This window comes from Cervus elaphus, chromosome 7, assembly GCF_910594005.1.
Source record: "Cervus elaphus chromosome 7, mCerEla1.1, whole genome shotgun sequence".
Lineage (NCBI taxonomy): Eukaryota > Metazoa > Chordata > Mammalia > Artiodactyla > Cervidae > Cervus > Cervus elaphus.
In genome coordinates, this window is record NC_057821.1 from 16,982,396 (window position 1) to 17,003,059 (window position 20,664).

General features: G+C 49.5%; 2 protein-coding genes across 2 annotated transcripts; one reads left to right on the plus strand and one right to left on the minus strand.

Moving 5' to 3' along the window:
* Positions 1-920: 920 nt before the first annotated feature.
* Positions 921-8,400, plus strand: GUCA1A (guanylate cyclase activator 1A). The gene is made up of 4 exons (XM_043907457.1): positions 921-1,858; positions 7,214-7,363; positions 7,731-7,824; positions 8,139-8,400. The coding sequence occupies exons 1-4, from the start codon at positions 1,658-1,660 to the stop codon at positions 8,309-8,311; spliced, it is 618 nt and encodes a 205-aa protein (XP_043763392.1). The 5' UTR covers positions 921-1,657; the 3' UTR covers positions 8,312-8,400.
* A 1,356-nt stretch (positions 8,401-9,756) lies between these two features.
* Positions 9,757-20,536, minus strand: GUCA1B (guanylate cyclase activator 1B). Its single transcript, XM_043907458.1, has 4 exons — positions 20,235-20,536; positions 13,380-13,529; positions 11,929-12,049; positions 9,757-11,077 (listed from the first exon to the last, which is right to left on the minus strand). The coding sequence occupies exons 1-4, from the start codon at positions 20,439-20,441 to the stop codon at positions 10,950-10,952; spliced, it is 606 nt and encodes a 201-aa protein (XP_043763393.1). The 5' UTR covers positions 20,442-20,536; the 3' UTR covers positions 9,757-10,949.
* Between the last annotated feature and the right edge of the window lie 128 nt (positions 20,537-20,664).

Consider the following 20,664-nt stretch of genomic DNA (forward strand, 5'->3'; position numbering starts at 1 on the left):
CTACCGACTTCCTGGTGCCTCCATCCTCAAACTGCCTCTGAGGGTTCTAGTTTGCTTTTTTTTTAAATATGTTTTTGATGTGGACCATTTTAAAAGTCTTCACTGAATTTGTTACAATATCACTTCTGTTTGATGTTTTGATTTTTTGGCCGTGAGGCATGTGGGATCTTAGCTCTCCAACCAGGAATCAAACCCAGCGATCTAACCTGCACCCCCTTTATTGGAAGGCATAGTCTTAACCACTGGACCGTCAGGGAAGCCTCCTCTAGTTTACTTTTTTATTTAAATGCAGAGAGGGTGGTCCACATAGCAGATAAGGGAGGCAGACAGGGAAGGGACAGGACAGAGCTAGGGCTTAAGTGCACTTGAACGTTGGCCGGAGACTTCTCTGGTGGTCTAGTGGCTAAGAGTCCACGCTTCCCACGTGCCACCAACCGAGTTCGCATGACCCAACTAAAGATCCTGAGTGCTGCAACTCAGACCTGGCAGTGCAGCCAAATAAATATTTAAAATAAATATTTAAAAAATTATATATATATATATATATAAAATAGTCTATGGCCAGAGAGTGTCCCACTAGAGATCAGAGAAAGATGTCGCTGCATAGATGGGCTTCTATTCTCAGCCAGGGACGCTTCCAGGACCAGCGGGTAGCAGCACACTCACAAACACACATACACACACCCACACATGCCCCAGGCCACTAGGCACACACTCAGTGTCCCCTCCCCCCGCCCCTGAGTGGTGATGGTGTCAGGTTCAGAGTGAGATGGAGGGCTGAATTCTAGCCTCCCACAATGGGAAAGATGCAGCTTCCAGGAATGTAAGTGTGGTCAAAACAGGACCAGTGTGTGTGTGTGTGAGGCTATGTGTATTTGTGCGGCTTTATGTAAAAGGGGTTTTCCTCTGACTTCTCTGGTCTCGTCTGGGGAGCCCGTAAACTCCGCATCGCCCAGACCCTCATATGTTAACTATCCGTGATGTTAATGGAACCCCTCTGTCATGACAGCCAGGGGCAGTGCACAGCCTGGGTAACTGTCCACAGCAGTCCTCCCAAGGGCCCTCAGCTGGCCCACCTCTGGAAGAGAAACCAGATCTTTCTCATTGGTACCTCAATTCCGTGTCTGAGGACAGGAGCCAGAAACACTGAGCACCCATTCAAACCAGGAGAAGGGAGTGGAGGTGACAGGATCAGAACAGCTGTTGGCTGGCCACCCACTTTGTCCCCATAAGAAGGGATCAGGAGATTGCAAATTGGGTAAGAAAATCCTCTCACCTCCAGCTCAAGACTGTAATCCTGGGCCTCTGGTCCCCTAAGCTTTGTTCTATTTTCGCTCCTCTTCTCAGAGTGAGCGGGTCTCCATTGGCTGCAAGGATTTAGTGGGGACTTTTAACACGCGTTCTCTGGCAGCCCTTGGATCTGGTGTAGGCTTGCACAGCCCCCGTGGCCTCCTCTCTTCTGCTTACCTCCTCTAGTCATTTCCCTGCACTTTGGGATTCGTCAGGCCCTTCCGCGCTCAGATCTGGGGAACTCAGGCTTGTGAGCGAGGAGGGCCCAGTGTTAGGAAGCCCAGCCGCGCTGGTGTGGGGACCAGCGGTGACCAGCGGTGACAAGAACCAGTGGCCCTTGGGCATCAGCCTCCCACGGGCCTGAGCGATGGGGAACATTATGGACGGTAAGTCGGTGGAGGAGCTGAGCAGCACCGAGTGCCACCAATGGTACAAGAAGTTCATGACAGAGTGCCCCTCCGGCCAGCTCACCCTCTACGAGTTCCGCCAGTTCTTCGGCCTCAAGAATCTGAGCCCGTGGGCCAGCCAGTACGTGGAGCAGATGTTTGAGACCTTTGACTTCAACAAAGTGAGCCGGGCTCTGGGTGGGGAGCGCTGCAGGGATGCCCCGGGGGCTAGTGAGGGGGTCGGAGGGGTAGGTGTGAGGACTGCTGGAGGAATGAATGTTTATCTGGGAGACTGAATGTCTACGTCAGGGACTGCAGTTTTCAACGTCCATTGAGCACCTACTGTGTGTCAGGCGCTGGAGGTTTAGAAATGAATCAGCCCTTGTCCCCGGGGAAGAGACAGACCCCGGTCAGTGCCCTCGGAGGCTAGATGTTGGTTTCCTCTGCCTCTTCCACATGCGCAATTTACCCCAGAACAAGCGTGAACACTTAACAAGACGGTCGTCGAGCACCTACTAAAAATGCTTGATGCTGCTCCTGGTGTCTCTGCAGAGGCCCCTAGATGCTCCCAGGATGCAGAAGGCAGAGGGGCGGAGGGCAGAAAGCAGGGTGATGAGCTTCAGACCTGCTGGTCTGGGGTGAGCAGGTCCACGTTGTTTGGGTCACCCATCCCATGATGATCTGTGGACCCTAGAACTGGGGACAGTCAGGGTTGCCTGGTCACCAGGGTACTCCAGGCTACTCCAGGCTACTCCAGCTCCCAAGTCCCCGGTGACCTCAGTTCATCCTAAGAGGACCTAATTATAGACGTTTCCCCAAGGGATCACCTGGACACACCAGGAGAGGGCTTCCTGAGAAGATAGAGGGGGCACTGTGAGTTTCCATCCCTCGTTTTTCATCAGCCAGGTGGCCTTGGAGCCCATTTCTTCCCTGCTCTGCCTCGGCTTATTCACCGTCAACTGTCATGGACATCAGGAGCATCAGTTAAGATGTTTCTTGGTATTTCAGAGCAAACCTTCCATTTATTTGGAGCAATTCAGTCAAGATGTGGTGGTAGAAGAACATAAATCCACACATCTATCTCTGCCTCCCTGCTGGCCCCGACCTGGGCTGCTGCCTCCTCCAAGGTGAGGACAGGAAGCTGCCAAGTGTCCACTGCACGCTGGGGAGACATTGCCCAGAGCTTTTCCGGCTCCCCTCACTGCCCAGAGGGTCCCAACATCATTGTAGGTGGGGCTTCTAGGGAAAGCTGAGGCTCAGAGGCTATTTAAAAACTCACTAATGTTTAGGATCAAGGGGCCAAAGCAGCTTATGGGCTTTGAGTCCCAGCCTCAAGGGCAGCATTGTGGTGCCTGAGAGCTTTCCTAAAAGGGGTGCAGGGTCAGAGTACTGGAGCCCAAGGTACAGAGACCAAGAAGGGATGGCATCCTCACGCTAGACCCCTGAAATACTCCAGAAGAAAGGATCTTTCCTGAAAAGGTGTCAGAGTCCATGGTTGAGCCTCAACTCATTATACCCACAAGCACTGAAGGAGCTCAGCTTCTTGCCTGTTAAGGAAACCCTTTGGATCAAGATAACCCTTTGGATCTCAGATCTAAGATGACACTTACGACACCGGGACGGGGCAGCCCCTCAACCCTGTATTTGGCTAACCGAGTCATCCAAATGCTAGCTCTTCAATTTCTGTCAAAGTAAGCACCACTCACTGGTGACTCAGACAGTAGAATTCACCTGCAGTGCTGGAGACCCGGCTTCTATCCGTGGGTCAGAAAGATCCCCTGAAGAAGGGAATGGCAATGCACTCCAGTATTTCTGCCTGGAGAATTCTATGGACAGAGGAGCCAGGCAGGCTACAGTCCATGGAGTCACAAACAGTAGGACACAACTGAGCGACTAATGCTTTCACTTTTTTTCAAAAGCACCACTTGTATTGTCCCAAACCCGACCTCTTTAATTCTACTCACACCCCCGCCTTAGGGCCTGGGTTCCACCAGGCACTCTTGTTCCAGAATTCCGCTCAGCTCACAGCTTCCCCAGCTGCAAGGCTCTGGTCAAATGTCTCCTTTTCACTGATACCTGCCCTGACGTCCTGGTTTCAGCCCTATTTAACTGGGACTAGTCCCCACCCAGGCATTTCCTCGACCTTCCATTTTCCCTTAGAGCATGTCTCGTCTTCGTATTAGAAGATGATGTTGAATAACATTTAGCTGCTATGATTATGGTCAATCTCCCTGATGGAATGTGAGCTCCACAAAGGCAGGGATTTTTGTCTTTCTTTTTCATTGCTGTATCCTTTGCACCTAGAACAGTGCCTAGAACACAGTAGGAGCTCAATCAGTATTTTTACTTGAGTGAATGACTATATGAGGAATTACGAGTTTTATGGACTACTTATATATAATATATATTAATTTACATTCATACTTGCTAAACTGAAGAGCATCTTTGTAACATTTGAAGTGTCTTGTACACTGAAGGCATAAATCACACTTTGGACACTACTTCCACCCACTGCCACCAGCAAAAGGCAGTGGGGCAGGTTGGCTACAAGATGGGACCCAGGACTAGGAAGTTTTGATACAGAAGACTGGAAGTTTTGGGGAGGGCCAACAATAGCCCTTGGGCCTATTTTTGTCAAAGTTTTGTTAAAACACACCACATGCATTCTTTTACAGATCATCAAAACTGAAACATGTGCTATGTGGCCCTTTGTAGAAAAAGCTTGCCAGCCCTTGAACTAGAAGAGAGTTGTATCCTAGGGAACTGCACCAGGTGGGCAGGGTTTGGGGGTATGGCCAAGAGTAGGGAATGTGACCAGGGCAACTCGCATATGCTTTGCTTACTTCAGAGTTTTGCCTGAACTTGATTGTGCCTGGCAATCACACAGGTGCACACAAATCAATGTAAATCTCCCATCCCTGCATCTGAGCACTGGGTGGCAATTAGGAGACTCAGTTTATTAATATTTATTTATTTATTTTTTGGCTGCGCCACGAGGCTTGTGGGATCTTAGTTCCCTGACTAGGGATTGAACCCACACTCTCCCGGCAGTGAAAGTGGCCGAGTCCTAACCACGGGACAACCAGGGAATTCTCAAGGAGACTCGGTTTCTAGGCAAGGCTTTGTCATTCACTAGCATGTGGCCTAACCTCTCTCACCTTCAACTTTTCATCTGAAAATCGAGATAGAAATACCCAGAGGTGGTTGTGAGATTAAATGAGTACAGTGAGTGAAACACAAATCACCCGAAGCACACAAAACAAGTTAGTATTGTCGTAGTCTTATTACCGATCTAACCCAGACCACAATCCTGAAAGGCACACACTGTCCTTCTGTTTCAGAACTCAGACCCTGAGGCTATCTGACTTGTCCAAGGCCACACCTCTCCCAAGACAGGGTTTAGGTCTTTCTGGCACAAACGCACGTGCCTTTCCATTGCCCCATTCTGGCCATTTTTATTACAAAAAACTATAAAATTAAAAATTTTAATTACCAAGAAATGACAGCTCATTGTAAAAGTTTCCAACAATACAGAAAGACAAAAAATGAAAAGCAAAGTGTCCTTACCCTGCGTCCCCTTGCCGGGGGCGGGGAATCTCCACAGTGGTAAGAAAGCAAACATCTTGCTTCTCTGAACATGGCTGCAGGGGGGGCCTGGCTCTACCATGACAAAGACCCTGAGAGGAGGGTTGGTCAAGAAGTGATTGAGGGACTTCCCTGGTGGTCCAGTGCTTAAGATTCCGCACTTTCACTACAGGGGCATGGATTTGATCCCTGGTTGGGGAACTAAGATCCTGCATGCCCCATGGCACAGCCATGTGTAGGAAAGCCCTTGAACATGAGGAAACACCCTGAAAATATTCGCTATGATTTTGACTTCCATCGTGGAGCTCAGAATGGTCGAGGCCTCACCTAAGGCCAGCACACGATTGGGAGCTCTTAGAGGCCTTCCTGTTCCATCTCTGCCACGTCCCTAATAACAGTACCCCAGCCTCTGCTTGCACACTTTCAGGGACAGGGAGCTCATTACTGCACGAGTCTGTCCCTTCCACTGTGGGCAATTCTGTCAAAGAGTTCTTCATACGGACCCCAAACCTGCCACTCAGTAACTTGTAACACTCTGGTTCCAGAGTGAGGGTTGTAAGTGGAGCAATAGGGGCTGAACTCCGGGTTCACAGGCTCTGAGTCCAGTACCCCTTTCCTTTCAGCACTCAGCCTCTCTGCAAGACACAGTCTTCCCTTTCCCGGCTTCTCTTGGCTTGGGCAGAAGGTGGGCAGAGGTAGGCCTGTGTTTCCTGCTTCCCTGACCTTATTGGTAGGGCTGGCAGGGCCAGGCGGAGAGTCAGCTGCTGAACATATGGGGAGTCCTGGGGAAATATCCTGCAGCAATATCTTGTACCACCTTCCCCCATGGCCAATCCCTCCAAGACTCAATGAGGGTACCGCCTCCCCCAGGAAGCCTTTCTGCTGCCTTTGCCTGGCCGCTCTCCTGTCTGTGAGTCCATAATGTCCCGTCCAGATGTGCTGTCCCCGAATATATGTCATGATGGCACCATGATTTCCCTATAGTGATGGTAGTAACAATGTGTGTGTTAGTTGTTCAGTCGTGTCCGACTCTTTGTGACCCCATGGGGTGTAGCGCATCAGGTTCATGTGATTTTCTAGGCAAGAATACTGGAGTGGGTTGCCATTTCCTTCTCCAGGGGATCTTCCTGACCCAGGGATCAAACCTGTGTCTCCTGCATTGCAGGCAGACTCTTTACCATCTGAGCTACCAGGGAAGCCTTGGTAATAATAATAATAGTAATAATAGCTGGCATTTACTGAGTGCTTACTATATGCCAGGCAGTGTTGAGTGCCTTACATACCTGCATTTATTTAAGTCCACATCAATTCCATGGAGGTGGGAGCTATTATAACTCCTACGGATCAAGGGTCATGTTGAATCCTTCCTCCCAGATCCTACATATTTGAGACGGTGGGGCAGGATTCCAGCCTGTGTCCTCAACGGTGCGCTCCCATCAGGACGGGCTTCTCTCTTACTGAGTTCTGAATCCTCGGTCTATCACAGCACCTAGTCGGTGCTCAGTAAGCTTCCAAGAATAAAGGGAAGGAGAAAGGCACTCGATGCCTCCAAATCTACCTCTATTCCTTATCTAGGAGCCTTAAAGCTCATTCAAATTACGCCCCTGTTCCTAGGGGGTTGTGTCTCAACTACACACATCTTGTAACCTCACACACCAAACTGGAAAAGGGCTGAAGTTTGAGGATCACAGTGACGGCTGGAACCAAAGTACCTGTGAAGTGATAGCAATAAGCCATTTACACTCCAGTGGGGGGTTGCTTTATCGGATTTGGTAAACCAGTGGGGAAGGTAGGCTGGACTATGAAGGACTATGAAGGACGTCCAGGAGACACAAGCAGGTGGGCGCCGAGGGGGCGGGGCTCAGCGTCTCCCGGGCCCCTGGGGGCTCCGGGGGCGGGGCCGGGGCGGGGCCTAGACAAACGAGCTCAGGCGGCCACGCCCCCCCGCCTAGGACGGCTACATCGACTTCATGGAGTACGTGGCGGCGCTGAGCCTGGTCCTCAAGGGGAAGGTGGAACAGAAGCTGCGCTGGTACTTCAAGCTCTATGACGTGGACGGCAACGGATGCATCGACCGCGACGAGCTGCTCACCATCATCCGGGTAACTCCAGGTGCCGAGGGCCGGGCAGGGGCGGGGCCGAGCCGAGAGCCGGGGCTGGGTCTTCAGCCGGCTGGGGTCTGTCCGCGCGCTCGGAAGGGGATGGGATTGAGACATAGGGTTCCCGCGGCGGTTCGGGCCTTCACCAGCTGCGTGACCTGGGTCAGGTTCCCCTGGGCCTCAGTTTCCTCTTCTGCACCAAGAGCTGTAGATGCGCATCCCCAGCTCCGTCTGAGGCCCCGGGACACCTTGACTTCTACTCCCCTCGCTCCCCGACTATCCCGTCGGGAGCTTGCCGAGCTCTCTCTGCCCCATCCACCGCTGAGACGAGTTAGGACCGGTCCTCTCACTTCTCCTTCTTCCCTCCCAGGCCATCCGAGCCATTAACCCCTGCAGCGACTCGACCATGACCGCCGAGGAGTTCACGGATACAGTGTTCTCCAAGATTGACGTCAATGGGGATGGTGAGGCCGCGCTGGGGTTCCCCAGGGGAGGGTCACTGGGGGTGTCACCAGGCTCAGAGGGGGAGAGGGCAGGAGGCGAGAGGGAGGCACAAAGGGGCCGCTGCTGGCCACCTCCTCCGCCTGCCTCCGCCCTGGCCTCGGAGCTGGCTTTTGGGGATGTCTGCGCCAGACTTTGGTCTCTGGCTCCTTGGCCGGCTCTGTTCACAGCCACTTCCTCCAGCCTTGGTTCTCTCCCCCTTACAAGACTGCAGCTCTGGGCCGGGTCAGCAGACGTGAACGCCTCCTGCCCATGATGCCCTTTCTTTCTACCCCAGGGGAACTCTCCCTAGAGGAGTTCATGGAGGGCGTCCAGAAGGACCAGATGCTCTTGGACACGCTGACCCGAAGCCTGGACCTTACCCGCATTGTGCGCAGGCTCCAGAATGGAGAGCAGGATGAGGAGGGGGCTAGCGGCAGGGAAACTGAGGCCGCGGAGGCTGACGGCTGAGCTCACTGCTCTTTCTGTACCGGGGAGGGTGTGTACGGTGGTGCCTGGTGTTTCATTGTTGTTTTAATGCTAGATAGAGTCTACTGAAATTAAAGGCCCAGCTCACTTCTTAGGGGTCCATGGTAGCAGCACAGGGGCAGGAGTCCAGAAAGGGGCTGGGGGGGGAGGGGTGCATTCTGGAACTCTCTGTGTGACTCAGCTGGTGGTGACTGCTTCTTGCAGCCTTCAGCATCCGTCAGGCTCCTCCCTACCCCCTTCCTGCACCTCCCCCAGCTTTTACCAGCTTTTCCACTGAGCTTCTCTGGTTCCATGCTGTTTTAGACACAGAAGCTCTGAGGCATTCCGAGGACTCCAATGGGACCATGCAGATCTGGTGGCTGCAGCCTTCATCTGAGTACTGTCACATGCCCGTCCTGCCCCCAGCATCCCAGAGCCTACTAGAGTGGTCTGTGTTGATTCATTCCTCCCTTCAACAAGCATTTCTCGAACAGCTCCTTATATTAATGCTAGATGTTAACACGTGCAAAGAAGAGGACAGTTTGCATTCTCAAGAAACTCACAGCATCCTTATCAAACAATATGCCAAGAGAACTTATGATACTATAGACAGTCCTCCTTAATCCATCGGGAACCTGTATTTATTCAGAAGTGACTGCACAACACCCTCATTCTTCCCCTGCTGGCCCTCAGTGCCATGTGGTACCACATGGTACCCCATAGGATGGCGACTCATTGTTAATGGCAAGGGTCCCGACCATCCCTGATCTAGCCTAAATCCCTCTTACCACACTGAGACCTGACACCCGCTGGGAAGTGGAACAGTCTCTTACAGGGGGCCCTCTCCCCATTCTTTGCACACTCCAGCTTTAGGAACACCTGACCAAGACCCTGGGGAGAGACACAGGCTGGACTAGTTGTGATCACTTTTTTCAGAGATGCTCTTTCCTTCTGAACTTTGAGTCTTCACTTCAGCTGGGTGTAGGGGAGGTTCTGGGAGCAAACGAAAATCCAAGGGGGTGGGAGGGCGCAAACAAGGGGAAAGTAGGGGGTGGAGCCCCAGCCTGTAGAGAGCCCCCTGGGATGGAAGAGAGGGGGCATTTCGTTCACACCTGTCCTGTCCATCATGCGGACCACTCTAGACTGGAAGTCAGCCAGTGCCGGAGGACAGACATGGAGCGAAAGTGGAGCTCAATGCCAGGGGCAAAAGGGAGTTGACATTTCTGCTGCTTCTCTTGGTGGCTGCCTCTTGGGAAATGCTGGAGGTCAGAGCTGGGAGGGTATCTGGATAGAATTGGGACATTTCCCCAACCTCATTCACATACCATCTTCATGATTTGGAGCCTATCTGTGTCCTAGCTGGATTACTATTACTTTTTAATTGACTATTTTTTTAATCTTACATTTATTTTTACAGTTAACTTTATGTGGATATCATGCCCATGAAATCACAGGATCTACAAATTAGTTTTATTCTTCATACTTCAACACAAAAACATATCTATTCATATGGATTTCTTTTTTGAGTTCCTCAGTATAGCCCCCTGCAACCAGAGTGACTGCCTTTTTTTTTCTTTATTTTTTGGCTGCACTGCATGGCTTATAGGATCTTAGTTCCTGACCAGGGATTGAATCCAAGCCCTCAGCAGTGAAAGTGCAGAGTCCTAACCCCATGGATTGCCAGAGTGACTGCCTTTTAATCTAGTTTCTGTATGGAGGTTGCACATAGAGTTTGTATAACAAAAAGAATCCCATATCTAAAAAAGTAATAATCTGAAAACCGCTTGTCAAGCACCATGAGCAGGCTGCATGGTGCAGACAAAACACCTAGGTCAGGGAAAAGAAATGCCTGCCATGGGTCACACAGGAGTTGGAGGCAGAGCCTATCCTAGAACCCAGGCTGGCAGGCCCCAGTTCTCCCCAGAGATAGAAGAAAGGCTCCTCCATCCTTTAAGGAGACATACTTGGCTTGTGGACTTGTGATGGTGAATTGTGGAGGGTCCATTCTGGGGGTCAGGGTTGGAGACCTGAGTGTGAGGGATGATGGGTAGGGAGGATTGGAAGGGGCTGGCGGAGCAGCACCAGGGCAGAGCTGAAACAGCCCCTTTAAGTACAGTCTACCCCCTCCAAGGGCAGGAAGAACAGTCCTCGGGATCCTGGGGGGATGTAATTGTTATCCATCCCTTCTCCCCAATTCCTACCTTTCCTTCAGAGTCAACAGCACCTGCCAGCCCCACCCTTCTACTAGTCAGTTTCACACTATGTGAGCATTCTCATTGCTAATTTCATCTACGGAACCCCTACCCCTAGATCTCCCTGCTTCCAACTAAGAACCAGGTAGGAATCTGTGAGAACCCCACAGTCACCTAGCAAGGCATAGCTTTCCCAGAAGCAGCTGAAGAGGGAGAGGAAGCCAAGTCCCTTCAGTACCCAATGAATCCTCCCAATGGAACAGCCCTATTGGCCATTTCAGACTAATGACCCCTGCCCTCCCCAGTTAGCTCCACTCCCTGCAAGGGGATGCCAGGAAGTTCAAGCCAGGATAAGAGTGGGCATAAGCAGGTTGAACCAGGGACCCTCCCACTGCTCTGGAAACCTGGTGAGTCTGGAGTCTTGGAGGGCTCCCAGGACCCCGGAGCCCTCAGAACATGGCACTTTTCCGCCTCTGCTGAGAGATCCAGCTAGCGGGGTTCAGATCCATCTGCAGCATCTTCATCACCCACTTGTCACGACGGGCACCTTCAACGAACTCATTCAGGGATAGCTGGCCTGAGCAAGGAGTAGGAGAGACAGTCATGCCAGGTCGCGGTGGGGATGTACACAGACGAGCCTGCGGTCTCAGGGCCTGAGCTTGGGCTTTCCTCCAGGAGTCTCCTGGAACCTCCAAGGGTTTCTTCAAGGGACTTGCTTTGCAAATGAATTCAAGTTTTACTTTTGCACGTGGGACCCTTAAAATGTTTTTGAGGGCTCTTCTGGGTGTGTTCCCAGCCAATTGCCTCTTTGCACAGCCTGGGGCTGGGGCGCTGAGCTACAGCGATGAGAGTCCAAGTGCATGACCCCATTTACTCCTTTCAGTTATTCTTATTCCCATTTTCCAGGTGAGGAAACTAAGATCAGGCTGGAAGGGTAAATGAAGCATCCTGGTCTGCCTGACTCCAAAGCTCCTCTTCTTCCACGGCACTTGCCTGGCAACTCCAGTAGGAGTTTTAATCCCTCTTACAAGCCTCACGGGGCTTCCCCAGTGGCTCAGCGGTAAATAGTCCACCTGCAATGCAGGAGACACAGGAGATACTGGTTTAGCCCCTGGGTCGTGAAGATCCCCTGGAGGAGGGCATGGTAAGTCACTCCAGTATTCTTGCCTGGAGAATCCCCATGGACAGAGGAGCCTGGCGGGCTACAGTCCATAGGGTCGCAAAGAGTTGGACATGACTGAAGCGACTTAGCACGCACGCACAAGCCTCACATGCTAGTGACAGCCTTGTTATTTTATATTCTCTTCTCCACACCCATCTCACTGCCGGGAAGTGAAGGGCCTAGTCTAAGGTGACGTGGAGAAAGTGGGGTGACTCAGGATGGGGAGCCCCCTGCCCCTGCCCCACCATCATCTCTACTCCAGTTACCATCTCCATTTTCATCCACCAGAAGGAAGATCCTGTCCACGACCTCCTCCGGCGTGAGCAGCTTGCCTTGCTGCTCAGCCTCCATCTCCACACTGCAGGCTTTCTTCAGCTTGTAGATGGACTGTGGGAGGGAAGCCAGTGATATCCCAGAGACCCTGCACACTCTGGACCCCCCCACACGACCCACGTCCCTCGGCACCTCGTCCTCAGCACTGCCCCCCAGTCTGTACATCTGAGGATCACGGGATCCAGGTCCAGACTAAAAGTGACCTGTGCTAAGGCTGTTTCCTCAGGGTTTCACGGCCTAATTCCCACCGAGGAGTTCCTGGCTTCACCCACTGCCCCATTCCCACGCCATTGGTGTTTCCACTGTGAGCGTCAGAGCTGACACCCAAAACCTCTAACGAAGGCACAGTGATGGCCTAACCTCCACTTTACAGGGAAGACATGGAGACTTCAGTAGATCTGTGGGTGTGTGTGAAGTATATGTGTGTGAGATAGGATGATGGGAGACACAGGTGTTTGGGCTGCAGGGATAAAGTACAGGTGTCTCCCTCACCCTGTTTCCGCAATGAGGCAACATTCAGAAGTGAAAAGGGACAGAGACAGACCGACGTGAGGAGTATCCTCAGTCCTTGGCTGGGGCTCTCCTAGGACAGAGGTGTGAACTAGGGGTCCCCACGGCCTCACTGCCCAGCAAGCACGTGGCACAAAGCAGGCACCACTACAGGCAGCCCAGCATCTCCTGGTGGATGAACTTGAGAGAACCACACGACCTCCACGGGCCGATTTCCTTTTCTATAAGATGGGCCAGCATCTCCCTCCTTAGAGTGAAGTTCTGGAGAATAAGAGTCTAATGAGGCTTTCGTGCAGAGTCTGAGCCAGAGCACTTTTTCCCCTTGCTCATCCTTGCTAATAGTCAATCAGCTTTGTTGATCTTTCCAGAGAACCTACTTTTGCTTTCAGTGACTTGAGCGTTTGTGTTCTGTTTTGTTAATTTCCATTCTTTATTAATTCTTTTCTTTTGCTTTCTTTGGCCTTACTTTTCTTTTTTTTTTAATTTGTTGAGATGACTTCTTGGATTGTTGATTTTCATTTCAGTCTCTCTTATTTTCTAGTATATACATTTTAAGGCTACAGATGTTTCTGCAAGCTCAGCTTTAACTGCATTCCAAAGTTTTGTTATGTTAGTATCATTACTCAGTTCATGATATTTTGTGTGTGTGTGTGATACTGTTTTTTTTGATTCACGGAATATTAGGAAGTAGTGTAATTTTCAAACAGATGGGGATTTTCTCATTCTCCTTTTGTAATTGATATCCAGCTTGATTTCTTGGTAGTTGGAAAGCACACTCTGAATGATCCCAATGCCCCTTCCCACCCCCAGGCCCAGGGGCCCCACTTCAGCATCCAGCATGCCCAGGTGCCCCCACCCCTCGGCAGACACTGACCTCCACGATGTCCAGCAGCTCCTGGCGGTCGATGCTGCCGTTGCGGTCCTTGTCGTAGATCTTGAAGGTCCACTTGAGCTTGTGCTCCAGCGTGCCCCTCAGCACAAGGTTCAGGGCTGCCACGTACTCCAGGAAGTCGATGGTGTTGTCCTGCATTGGGGGTGGGAGCTGTGAGGCTCCCTTCAGCCCCCCCACCCCATCTCTGGGAGCACTGGTGGGAACTTATTCCAGGCCACCCTCCCTGAAACTTAGGGCTGGGCCTCCCTGGTGCATGCATGTGCCTCTGCATCTGTGCTCGTGGTGTTTTCTGCCCCGGGATTCATTCTCAGTCTCCATGATCACCCAGTCCCACCTGTCCTTCAAGGCTCAGCTCAATGGTCCCCTCCTCCAGGAAGCCTTCCGTCTCACACCACTTCAGCCACAGTGACCGCCCTCTCCCTCTTCCGACACTCCCAGCTGTTGTTTTAGTAGCTAAAACAGTCAATCCTAAAGGAAATCAACCCTGAATATTCATTGGAAGGACTGATGCTGAAGCTGAAGCTCCAAGACTTCGGCCACCTAATGTGAAGAGCCGACTCACTGGAAAAGACCCTGATGCCTGAAAGATTGAAGGCAAGAGGAGAAAGGGGTGACAGAGGATAAGATGGTTGGATAGCATCGCTGACTCAATGGACATGAGTTTGAGCAAACTCTGGGAGACAGTGAGGGATAGGGAATCCTGATGGGCTACAGTCCATGGGGTTGCAAAGAGTCGGACCTGACTTAGTGACTGAACAACAACAAGATGGACTGTAGCCCACCAGGCTCCTCTGTCCATGGGATTTCCCAGGCAAGAATACTAGAATGGGTTGCCATTTCCTTCTCCAGGGGATCTTTCCGGCCCAGGGATCCAACCCACGTCTTTACCACTGAGCCACAAGGAAAGCCAAGCACCTACCGTCTCTTCTACCCTCAACTGCTCTGTACGTGTGTCTCACTCTCCAGCAACAGTCTATCCTCCAGGAGAAAGGAGAGGGGTTTACATTGCTTCTGTTTCTCCTCCACGCCTAGTACAGTGCAACTTCTGCCCAGAGTCTCATAACTATTTACAAATTTATAAAGAAATGATTGACTTAAGTCTGACTATAAGATTAACATAGTTTTGAAAGGAGATTAGAAAGCAGGACCTCACATATTTCAAGGTTGGGATCTCAGCTCTCAAATCCCAAATCAAAAATGGGAATCATCAGCTCCCCCAGGAGCATCCGTCATTCCCATGACTTTGTAATCAGAATGGCATCACTAGCCCAGAGCCCCTCTGTCCCACTGGGTCAGGCTGAGTGGGAGCCTCAACCCCTGTTCAAGGGGTGCCTGGGTGGGCAAGGTATAGACAACAGGAGAATACAGGCCCACATGAGGGAAATAGCAAAAGCTTAAGGAAAAACCAAGAAAATAAAATGAGCCTACTTCAACACCTCCAGAGTTTAAATCAACATCCTTTATATAATTCCTCTGGTCCTCCATACTCCTCACTGTGTAAATATTTACCTAATTGAGGTCAGGCTGTAGCTATAGTTTTAGTTACTGGGTTTTTATTTTAAAATTTCCCATGCCTTCAAAATTATTTAAAATAATACCTTTTTCTTTTTTTGAGGAGTACTGGGCATGGTTTTGATATTTTACATTACACAATGAACATCTTGTGCATACATATTTTTTCTTATGTTTCTGGTAATTCCTGTAGGGCAGATTCTTAGCAGTTGCTATTTGTTCTGTTTTTCCCCCACTAGTCTTTAATGCACTATTTTTGTAGGTATGTAAGTTCTATGAATTTTTAAATTGATGTGTAGTTGATGTACCATGTAAGTTCTAGGTATACAATATTGTTGTTTAGTCGTTAAGTTGTATCAGACTCGGACTCTTTTTCGACTCCATGGACTCTAGCCCACCAGGCTCCTCTGTCCATGGGATTTCCCAGGGGAGAATACGGGCTAGGGTTGCCATTTCCTTCTCCCAGGGGATCTTCCCAACCCAGGAATAGAACCTGAGTCTCCTGCATTGATAGGCGGATACTTTACCACCCAGCCACAAGGGAAGCTCCTAGATAGTTTTAAAGATTATACTCTATTTGCTGTTCTTATAAAATATTGGCTATATTCCCTGTGTTATACAATATATCCTTGTAGCTTATTTATGTAATAGTTTGTATCTCCTAATCTACACCTGAATTGCCCCTACCTCCTTGTTCTACAAAATTGTATCACATGTGTAGACACATGCAGATACGTAGATACCAGTAACTCTCAACACAAAGAACCTCTCTTGTGTTACCTCTCAAAGGTCACATCTTTCTCTCAACCATAACACTTGGCAACTGCTGTTTTGTTCTCCATCAATAATATTTTCACTCTGAAAAGAGTATAAAAATAGAATCATATAGTGTGTAGTTTTCTTTCACTCAGCACAGTGCCCTGTAGATTCATCTCAGTCACTGTCAGCATCAACAGTTCCTTTTTTTTAAACTGGTGAATGGTGCCCCATTGTATGTATGGTCCCTAGTTTGCTTTCTGTTTGCCCATTGAAGGTTATTTGGCTTGTTTCCTGTTTTTTTTTCCCCCCCAACTTTATTGAGGTATAATTGCACAATAGCCTTTTAAAAAACACTGTGTAAGTTGAAGGCATACAGTGTGGTAATTGGTTGTCCTTTAAAAGACTATTTTCATTAGTAATTATTATTTGTTAGGCTTTCTAAAAACAGATCTTAGGTTTCTTTTTATTGGCCATGCCCTGGGGCGTATGGGATCAAACCTGCACCTCCTGCATTGGGAGCATGGAGTCTTGACCACTGGATCACCAGGGAAGTCCCTTAGGTTTCTTTTTAAATAAGAATTAAGTTAGGAAATCATGCAAAATGGTGGGAGGGGGGTTCAGGATGGGGAACACATGTAAATCCATGGCTGATTCATGTCAATGTATGGCAAAAACCACTACAATACTGTAAAGTAATTAGCCTCCAACTAATAAAAATAATTGGGAAAAAAAGAAAATTATGCAAAATGGACCATTTGTTTTACATACATCATCCTCAGGTCTGCTATACCCATTTCATGGATGAGGAAACTGAGACTCAGAGGTTTAATAAGTTGCCTAAGAAATCCCCACCCAGCAAGTGGCAGAGTCCTTCAGGCTACATGCCTTCTCCAGTTCATCGGGTTGGGGGAAATTTCTTACTCCACGCAAGGTCTATTACTGTCTAAAAAATGAACCTGGTGGCTAGCACCAAGGGGAGTAAAACACACAAACAAACCCCAAATCACCAGCAAATTTCTACTCTTCAGATCTCTAGATTTCCCCTCATTCTCTGTCTAGAACTTTCTGTTCTCACAACATCCTGTCTCAACATGATGTGGTTTCCACCGTGACCCCTCACCTCACATGCGTCTCCATGTGGAGCAGCCCTTTCCTGACAAGCGGTCTCACATGTGAGTTTACTGCAAACCCCAGGACCAGTTCTGGGATGCTCCCAGCAGGGGCTCCGCTCATCCAGTGCGCATGCGCTCTCGTCAGCTTCAGTTACCCACGGAGGCTGAAGATGAGGGAAACGCCTGTCTACTCAAGAGCTGGAGCAGAAGTGACAAGCGTGTGATTTGCTCTGTGGGATTACCTGCCTCGTCTCTCCCTGAATTGGCTGCATTTGTGAACCAGCCCTGACCTCCCCCCAGCACTTGTTACATAAGGACCCTGAAGGACATTTGACCTTTATCCTTCCTTTTCCTCCATCCAGAGCATTACAGGCAAGCACCAGAGATGGTGTTACTACCTCCAGCAGGAGGGAGCATAGCAGCAGAGACCAGGTGCCCCTACCTCCTTGCCACCACAAGACTGTTCTCACCACCACAGATCTTGATGTGTGAGCTAAATCTAAGAGCTCTTTTGACTTTATCTGCCCCAGATATCTCAGATCAGTTGCTCAGAAATGAGACTTGCTGATTGTAAAGGTTGTTCTGAGGTGGGAAGTGGAGTTTGGAGACAAAGACTAAGTGGGAAAAGAAAAGGAAGAAAGCTTAGCTTCTGACAGAGGAGCTGAAAACACCTGCTAGGAGAGCTCTTCCTTACAGCAGGAGGCCAACTAATAAATAGAGAAGGGACAGTGGAGATAGAAAATGATCAATGGATGCCAAACCTAGGGGCTGATCACTTGATGAGCAATAGGAAGTTTACTTAGTCTCGAAGTATGAATACCTCCCTATAAGATGCTTATTAATTACAAAGAAGAAATAGTCACTTAACAGTGAAATCCAGCAGACATCATATAGCTAAATGATGGAAGGGATAAACCAACATCATGTGCCCTCTGATGTCACATGCTCAGAAGCACACAGCATCTCTTCTGGGGCATTAATTTCTGCCAGAAGTGTAACCTGTATCTCATCACAAGGCAACATAGGGTAAACCCAGGTCACGGACTTGCAGTCTTTGAAAATGTCAGAGTCAAATAAGATAAAGAAAAGCTGAGACTAAAGGATCCATAGGGCATCAGGTCGGGAGGCGGAGGGAAGGGATGGACAAATTGGGAGATTAGGATTGACATATATACAATACCATGTGTAAAAGAGATAGCTGGTGGGAACCGCTATAAAGCATAGGAGGCTCAGCTTGGTGCTCTGTGATGACCTAGCGGGGTGGGATGGGGGTGGAGTGCAAGAGAGCGTCAAGAGGGAGGGGATATATGTATAAATATGGCTGATTCACTTCATTGTACAGCAGAAACTAATGTAACATTGTAAAGCAATTATACTCCAATTTTTTAAAAAAGGCTAAGCGGGAGATAGGACATTAAATGCAATGTGTGATAAAACTTAAAAAAAAAAAAGGTTGTAATAGGCGTCATCAGGACAGTAAACCAAACATGAATATGGATTGTCAATTAGATAACAGAACTTATTAATGTTGAATTTCCTGAGTTTGATCATTTATTAGGTTAAGAGAATGCCCTTGGTTTTAGAAAATACAAATTAGAATACTTGGGGTAAAAGGGTGTGATGTCTATATAATTTTCTCTAAAAAATATATATTTATATGCATAATATACACATATATTGTGTACATGTATGTATACATGTATATATATATAATACATCACACAGAAAGAATAGTAAAGCAAATGAGTCAACTGTAAACAATTGGGGAATTTTGATAAATTGTAAATGGGAATTACTTGCACTATCCTTATAATTTTTCTGTAAAGTTAAATTGATAAATTCATGGGTGTGAACCTTGCCACATACTACCTGATATATTTGTTTAATTTTCTTCTGACATTCAACACTTCAAAAAAATCATTTCCTCTCTTAAACAGCACAACAGACTGCCTTCTAGGTAGGGGCGCTTGCCTGGGATGCAGGTCCCCTGAGTTTAAGATCTCGGGCAAATCAATTCACTGAATTTGGAGTAACAACCTTGGCCTGCTCCCTTCCAGGGCTGCTGCTGACTCAGAGACGTCTGTGGAAGGAGCTTTGGGAAGGCTGAAACTCAGTTGAGATCTGGAGAGTGGTCACCTCCAAGGTTTTTGTTGCCGCGATGATGCTGACCCCGCCCTACCGCCCCCTACAGGCGCAGAGGAGATGTGCACTGACAGTACCAGGGGCAGAAAGAAGAAAAGCGTTAGTCGCTCAGTCGTGTCTGACTCTGCGACCCCGTGGACTGCAGCCCGCCAGGCTCCTCTGTCAGTGGAGTTCTCCAGGCAAGAATACTGGAGTGGGTAGCCATTCCCTTCTCCTGGGGCATGGTGGGACCTAAGAAGTGTTCCTAGTGACTCACTCTGAAAAGTAAAGCTCTCCTACACAGAAGTGGGGTATCCACTGCTTTTTCCAGATTATCTAGGTCCAACCCACTGGCCCCTCAATCTGAAGGAGTGAAACAGGGGTTTGAGGCAAACTTAATGGTTTAAAGGACTGTGGAGGCACTGGACTGGGTGGCCTTAAATAATGACGGGGTTTCAATGTTTAAGGGCTTTCCTGGTGGCTCGCATAGTAAAGAATCTGCCTGTAAAGCAGGAGACCTGGGCTGGATCCCTGGGTCGGGAAGATCCGCTGGAAAAGGGAACGGTAACCCACTCCAGTAGTCTTGCCTCAAGAATTCCATGGACAGAAGAGCCTAGTGGGCTACAGTCCATGGGGCCACAAAGAGTTGGACACGACTGAGCGACTTTCACTTTTACTTTTTTCTATGTTTAAATTCAATTCCCAGGTGTACATTTATAAAATATATTATCTTCTTAGCTCCTGGTGCCAACCATGGACTTGCAGAAACTCTGTGGATGGATGATTTCATGGAATCTTCCATGGCTTGAAGAACAGAAAGAGACTTCTGCAATAATCCTCCATCCTCAAAGTCCAGGAAGGAGCCTCCTCCAGCGTTCTGGGCAGGAAGAGCTGATCTGTCTCAATTAGAAGGACCCTCAGCAAGGGGGCACTCATGGGCTGTGCCAAGATAGCTCCATCCATTAAACCCCTTACCTTTAGAGCAAGGGGAGCCCTGATGGATGTGGAAAACCACGTCCTGTCCATAAATACACGTAGAGAGGACCCTGGGTCTTTCTGCAGAGCCTCGCTTCAGCTCTCAGGAAGAGGAAAAGTCAGATGAAACCGGAGAAATGGAAAGAAAAGATGGGAAGGAAGAATGATGGGAGAGGGAGAAGAGTTTGGAGGAAGAGTGAGACAGAAAAGGTGAGAAAGGATGGAGAGGAAAGAAGAGCTGAGGCCGAGCAGGAGGACTGGCCAACGGAGCTCCCACCGAGGGTGCTCCTTTAGTCAAGGATGAGCCCTGGTCATCCTCAAGGATGAGTCAAGGATCCTCCCCCTCGGGGCACCTTACCCCGTTCTTGTCGAAGGCTCGGAACATGCCCTCCACGTATTGGGTGGCCTCCTCGTTGTCTGTGACCTTGAAGAAGCGCTTAAACTCGTGCATGAAGAGCGTGCCGCTGGGACACTCCTCCAGGAACTTCTTGTACCACTCCTGCAGCGACGCCACGTCCACCGCGCCGTTCTCCTCCGCCTCCTCCCAGCTGAACTGCTGCCCCATCCTGGCCCCAGGACGGCAGGGAGCAGGGTCTCTGCCTCCTGCTGAGACGCGGCCGATCGATTCCTTTGGCTAGGGCCCTCTTCCTACCTCTTCTCTGCTCTGCCAGCCTCTTCATCATCTCCTGGCCAACCGAACGGGACGGGCAGTGGGGGTGGGGGTGGGGGCTGGCAGCGAGGGGGCGGGACCAGGCCAGCTAAGTGCCTTAAGATTAGAAGATTCCCCT